This window comes from Rhincodon typus, unplaced genomic scaffold (assembly GCF_021869965.1).
Source record: "Rhincodon typus isolate 14 unplaced genomic scaffold, sRhiTyp1.1 hic_rhity00000108, whole genome shotgun sequence".
Taxonomy (NCBI): Eukaryota; Metazoa; Chordata; class Chondrichthyes; order Orectolobiformes; family Rhincodontidae; genus Rhincodon; species Rhincodon typus.
The window spans coordinates 36,856-43,692 of NW_025965746.1; the positions used below are offsets into that span (position 1 = coordinate 36,856).

The window sequence follows — 6,837 nt, forward strand, 5'->3', positions numbered from 1 at the left end:
GCCCAGTGTTACTGACCCTCTGTACAGCGCGGGTGACTCCTGTCCCCTTTGCTGGACATTACTTTCTCCTTGTCAGTTGGACCAATGGGCCGAGGAGCGGCAGATGGAGTTTAATTTAGATAAATGTGCGGTGCTGCATTTTGGAAAGGCAAATCAGGGCAGGACTTATACACTTACTGGGGAGTGTTGCTGAACAAAGAGACCTTGGGGTGCAGGTTCATCGTTCCTTGAAAATGGAGTCACGAGTAGACAGGACGGTGAAGAAGGTGTTCGGTACGCTTGCCTTTATTGGTCAGTGCATTGAGGATAGTAGTTGGGAGGGTCAGGTTGCGGCTGTACAGGACATTAGTTAGGGCCACTTTTGGAATACTGTGTGTAATTCCGGTCTCCCTGCTATAGGAAGGATGTTGTGAAACTTGAAAGGGTTCATTAAAGATTTACAAGGATGTTGCTGGGGTTTGGAGGGTTTGAGCTACAGGGAGATGCTGAATAGGCTGGGGCTATTTTCCCTGGAGTGTCGGAGGCTGAGGGGTGACCTTATAGAGGTTTACAAAATCATGAGGGGCATGGATAGGTCAAGGTCCTTTCCCCAGGGTAGGGGAGTCCGAAACCAGAGGGGCATAGTTTTAAGGTGAGAGGGGAAAGATTTAAAAGGGACCTGAGGAGTAACTTTTTCACACAGAGGATGGTATGTGTTTGGAATGAGCTGCCAGAGGAAGTGGTGGAGGCTGGTACAATTATAACATTTAAAAGGCATCTGGATGGGTATATGAATAGGAAGGGTTTAGAGGGATAGGGGCCAAATGCTGGCAAATGGGACTGGATTTATTTAGGATATCTGGGTCAGCATGGACGGGTTGGAGCGAGGGGCCTGTCTCTGTGCTGTGTGACTCTGTGACTGTTGTACTGATCCCCCTCTTGTCTCCCGATTATCTCCAGGTTTATCTCCATGCCATCGTCCGAGACGCTCACGGCAGGAAGATGAGCAAATCTCTTGGCAACGTAATTGATCCTCTGGATGTGATCTTTGGCATAACGCTGGAGGTGAGACCGCGCGGGATGATGTGGGATAGCTCCGTGCTTGGCCTCCCTGGCTGCTCGGGCCCGGTGGGTTCCCAAATGGACTCCCCCTTCAGTAGGAAGTAGGAGTGACCTCCCTCCTTAGACCTGCTGCCCCACTCAGGAATGCCATATCTGGTCGTCTTGATCAGCTCATCCTGCAAGGATAAGAGATAAAGAGAAATCCATTCACTCCAAGAGTTCTACATCTCTGGAATTCTCTGCTCTCCAAGGGGAGTATTATGGACCGGACCAGACCAGACCCCCTCAAAATATTTTAAGAGGATAGCCTAGACCCTAACTTTTTTCTTATATTTTAAGAAAATATAAATTGCTCTGTTCCAGATGCAATGCGACTGGTCAAACTACTCCAGGATAAGCAAAGCACACAATTTATATAAACATTATAGTTAAAATACAGCAAAGAAAGATGAATTTAGAATAACTGAACTCTACTGGAAAACTTAACAGTATAATAGATACAGTAACTATTACTAATTAACTGTTCCACTACAGTAACGTCCCATAAACACAGCCATTGGCAAAAAGGCAAATTCAGAAAAAAAACAGATTTGGTCTCACATGCAATCCAGCAGCCTAGGAAGGGAACCCATGGCTTTTGGCTTTAACTGAGAAAGGGAAAAGTAGCTTTTACTTCTTCCAGCTCACAAGGGCAACTGCTTTAAACAAAGCCTAAAAACTTTTCTTAAAACAAAAACACACCAGACGTCCTGGTTCTGTGAGAGCTAGCCACACCTGTCCACGCTGCCTCTATTGTTTTAACTTCTTCAAAAAAAAACTCCAAGGCCTCACAAACTGTTTACTCCAGTGGGTTTGGTGGACGGCTCAACACCTCTGCCTTACAAAACTCTCTCCAAAAAAAAGGACAAAATAACCTGTTAAAGCCACAGCATTGTCACAGGAGGGAGAGCAGAATGCTGTGAATACTTTGACGTTAAATGTATTTAACCCTGGGACAGATGAGTTTTTTGAGGAGGCAGGAGAATGGTGTTTAGGCTCGGCTGTGAGCACGTGGATTAGCGGAAGTTGATGGGTCTCTTCCTGCCCCTCATTCTCGTGTTTCCAGCTTCCATATGCTTGGCTAATGCCCACACTGTCATTAAATCTCCGTCTTACTGACTGAGCTTCCATGGGGGCCACAGAGACACAGATTCTCACCACCCTCTGAGCGAAACGATTTCTCCTTGCTCTGATCCATAATGACCAACCTCTCGCCTTGAGCCTTCAATCTGGAGTCGCCGGCCAATGACGGCTGAGAAATCAGCACCTTCAGATGTATCAACTCTCATGGATGTAGACGTCAGAGTGTAACTGGGCGTGTCCGTATTTGTCAATACTTTCCGATCAGCCTGCTCTGATAGTTCAAATGTAGAATGCTCTGGAGCAAAAGGGTCTTGAACCCCTACCCCTAGCTCGGAGGTAGAGACACTACTGTGTCTGTTTGTAGGTATTTTTGAATCAACCTGGAGCAGGTGGGGCTTGAACCCTGGCCTCCTGCCTCAGAGGTAGGGACCCTATCACTGTACATCTTGTATTTGTTTGTCCATTTTTATTAATCTATTCTTTTTTCAGTCAGCCTGTTCAGAGATGTTATTGCTCACCTCTGGAGCAGGTGGGACTTGAACCTGGGCATCCTGGTCTAGGGGCAGGGATACTACCACTGTGCCACAAGAGGACCCTTGTATCTGTTTTTATCATTAGAGTCACAGAATCCCTACGGTGTGGTAGCAGGCCATTCGGCTCATCGAGTCCACACTGACCCTTTGAAGAGCATCCTGCCCACCCACCTACCCTATCCCTGTAACCCTTCATTTCCCGTGGCTAATCCACCTCGGGGCAATTTCCCACGGCCAATCCACCCTAACCTGTACACCTTTGGACTGTGGGAGGAAACCGGAGCACCCGGAGGAAATCCACACAGGGAGAATGTGCAAACTCCACACAGACAGTCGCCCGAGGGTGGGATCGAACCCGGGTCCCTGATGCTGTGAGGCAGCAGTGCTAACCGCTGAGCCACCGCGCTGCCCATTGTGTGCGTGTGAATGATTTTTGCCAGAAGATATCAGGCTTGTTAGTTATGTGCTGCTTTGTCGGAGAGCGCGCGCACACACCCAAGTAGCCACAGTTGGTTATTTGCCTTTCATTTGTGTTCCTGCAGGGTCTGCACGCACAGCTACTGGATAGTAACCTGGACCCTGTCGAGATCGAGCGAGCCAAGGCGGGCCAGGTAAATACTGCTGGGCTTTGCACAACTCTGTCTGTCTGTCTGTCCGCTGCCCTCTGTCAGGGGGTAGAGGGAACGTGCTACCACAAGGAGGCTGGGTGAAGTGAACAGCGTACATTTATGGGGAAGCTGGACAGAGAAAGGGTGTGCTGTTTGTGTGTGGTGAACTGTCATCCGAAGGTGAAGTTTTTAGGCATTGTATTATTACGTCTTCCAGCACAACCTCACCACTAGCGGGAGTGCACTGTTTTCTGCCACCTCCTTTCTCACCTCCTGAGTCAGGAGGTCCTGAGTTCAACTCCCGAGCGAGTTTGACCTTCCCAGCACAGGGCTGACGGAGTGTGTCACAGTCAGGGCACCATCCTTCTGATCAGACGTCAGACTTCGGGCCCTGGATCCCAAAACCGTGCTTCAAACTGCTGAGGTGGAGTATCCCTCCTTGTTCTGGCCAATATTAATTCCTCAACTGACATCACTAAAAACAAAAATGTTGTGGGAGCTTCCTGCTTGCAAATTGGCTGCTGCATGTTGTACATTGCAGCATCACTGCACTGCATTGGCTGTAAAGCATTCTGGGTGGTGTGCTGACTAGTGAAAGGAGCTATATCAATGCAAGTCTGTCTTTTGTGTATGACCATCCAGCGTTTAAATCTCACTTTTACCTTTTGGTTCTGCCTGTTAGAAATCTGATTATCCGGTTGGGATTCCAGAATGTGGGACAGACGCCCTGCGATTTGCTCTATGTGCCTACACGTCCCAAGGTAATGTGTCTGTGGAAGTCTTCAGCTCTTATCGGTTTTCCAGTTCCCATTTGAGTCTTTGCTGTAACGTAGCAGCGACTTAATTAATTAGTGGGAGGAAGGCTGTTAACTTCAGCAGCCATATCGACATAGTCACTGGGCACAAAACTGACTATTGCTTTACAAAAAGAAACACATCCTGACAAATGTGTACTTGTAGAACCTCTTACTATTAGCTTTAATATGTCTAGCTAGCTTTCTCTTATTCTTATGTTTATCCCTTTTTTAATGTTGTTCTTTGCTAGTTCATAACATCAGCCCAATCTCCCGACTGACCACTAACCTTTACAGATTTGTGTGGTGTTTCCTTCAATTTGATGCTGTCCTTAGCTACTTAAAGCGACGATGACGCATCTTTCTCTGAGATCTTCTTCATGAGAAGTCATGTTGAGGTTGTACAGGACATTGGTGAGGCCTCTTCTGGAGTACTGTATCAAGTTCTGGCCGCTCAGTTAGAGGAAGGATATTATTAAGCTGGGGAAGATTCAAAAGAGGTTTATCAGGATGTTGCTGGGTATGACATTATATTAAAAAAAAGGCTAGATAGGTCGGGACTTTTTTTCACTGGAGTGTAGGAGGTTGAGAGGCAAGGTTTAGAAAATAGAGGGGTACAGATAGAGTTAATGGTAGTAGTCTTTTCCCTGGAATGGGGGATATCAACAATAGGGGGCACACTTTGTCTCCTCTCGTCTTAAGATTTAAAAAAAGACATGAAGGGCAGTTTTTTTTACACTAGCGGGTGGTGCTATGACTAGTGTGTGAAATGAACTTCCCAAGGAAGTGATGGATATAAGTACAACTATAGCATTTAAAAGCATTTGGATAGGCACATAAATAGGAAAGGTTTGGATGGACATGGGCCAAGGGACAAGTTTACTTTAAGATTATGATCCACACGGACTGGTTGAACAGAATGGTCAGTTTCCATGCTTAATGACTCGGTGACTGATAGCTCAACAGTCCAGGGGATAGAAGTTAGAGAGGTGGGGTCATTCCATTATTGATAAAGGAAACCATCACTGTAGTCATGAAAGAGGTAGAAGGGAGCAGTCGGGTGGGGTTAGCTTAGTTTGGGATTTTGGTCAACATGGACTGGTTGGACCAAAGGGTCTGTTCCTGTGCTGTATGACTATGAGAGAGAAATCCTTGCTGACGGTTATATATAATGCCTGTCAGTACATCTTTAGCCAACTTTGCCTTCGTAGCCTCTTATGATTCACTTTATTGTGGCTTGAAACGCTAGTCCTAGACCCCACACTTTTCACATTCAAAGTAAATGTGAAACTCTGTCTTGTTATGATTGCTGTCACTGGGAGGTCTCTTTACCATAAGGTTACTGATAAATCCTATCCTATTGCTCGTTACCTGGTCTAGGACATCTTGCTGGTCTAAAGAACATCACGGGACTTGAAACGTTAACTCTGTTTCTCTCTGGACAGATGCTGCCAGATTGGCAGAGTTTCTCCAGCAATTTCTGATTCTGTTTGTTTCAGATCTCCAGCATTTATAGTTCTTTGTTCCAGAGCAGCTCGCTCCCTGATTGGTGCTAGAACGTATTCTATACGAAACTTAATCTACTAGGTGTCCTTTGCTAATCTGATTTGCTCGACTGATCCTGTAAATTAAAGCCACCCTTGATTATTTTGTTACCTTACATGCCAAATTTCTTTCTTCCGATAGAGTCTCCCCTATAGTGTTATCAGGCCAATAACAAACTCCCACAAGGGACTTCTTCCATTGTTTATTTCCTATCGCCACCCAAAACTCTCCCCTTTTGAGCTAAGTCATCTCTCACTAATTGATTAATGTCATTCTTAATGAACAGAACCACCCCATCACCATCGTTGTTTTGGTTCCCCGCTTTTTTAAGTCCAAACCCACTCTCTTTAGAGCAGCTAGTGACCAGTGGTGTTCTGAGGGTCAGTGTTGGGACCACAACTTTCCACTTTATACATTAATGATCGAGGTACAAGAACTGAGTGCAATCTGGCTAAGTTTGCAGGCGATGCAAACATAGGTGGAGGGAAAGGTAGTATTGAGGAGGTGGGGAGGCTGCAGAAGGATTTGGACAGGTTAGGAGAGTGGGCAAAGAAGTGGCAGATGGAGTATAACGTGGGAAAGTGTGAGGTCATGCATTTTGGTAAGAAGAATAAAAGCATGGACTATTTTCTAAATGGGGAGAAAATTCAGAAGCCTGAAGTGCAAAGAGACTTGGGAGTTCAAGTCCAGGATTCTCTCAAGGTAAACTTGCAGGTTGAGTCAGTAGTCAGGAAGGCAAATGCAATGTTGGTATTTATTTTGAGAGCACTTGAATATAAAAGCAGGGATGTACCACTGAGGCTTTATAAGGCTCTGGTCAGGCCACATTTGAAGTATTTTGCGCAGTTTTGTGCCCCGTATCTCAGGAAGGATGTACTGGCCCTAGAGCGGGTTCAGAGGAGGTTCACGAGAATGGTCCCAGGAATGGAAAGCTTAACATATGAGGAACATTTGAGGACCTTGAATCTATACTCGATGGAGTTTGGAAGGATGAGGGGGGATCTAATTGAAACTTGCATAATACTAAAAGGCCTGGACCAAGTGAATGTTGGGAAGATGCTCCCATTGGTAGGGGAGAGTCTAGGACCCGAGGGCACAGTAAAGGGAAGACCTTTTAGAACGGAAATAAGGAGAAACTTCTTCAGCCAGAGAGTGGTGAATCTATGGAATTCACTGCCACAGAAGGCTGTGGAG

General features: G+C 46.0%; 1 protein-coding gene across 1 annotated transcript in view; it reads left to right on the forward strand.

Annotated features, from left to right (window-relative positions):
* LOC125488273 (valine--tRNA ligase-like) overlaps window positions 1-4,065 on the forward strand; it is a gene marked incomplete at both ends in the record, with an annotated part of 14,972 nt that extends 10,907 nt beyond the window's left edge. The window contains 3 exons of the mRNA XM_048621200.1: window positions 940-1,044; window positions 3,239-3,307; window positions 3,987-4,065. Coding sequence (XP_048477157.1) covers window positions 940-1,044; window positions 3,239-3,307; window positions 3,987-4,065 — 253 coding nt within the window. The remainder of the gene's footprint in view (window positions 1-939; window positions 1,045-3,238; window positions 3,308-3,986) is intronic.
* Between the last annotated feature and the right edge of the window lie 2,772 nt (window positions 4,066-6,837).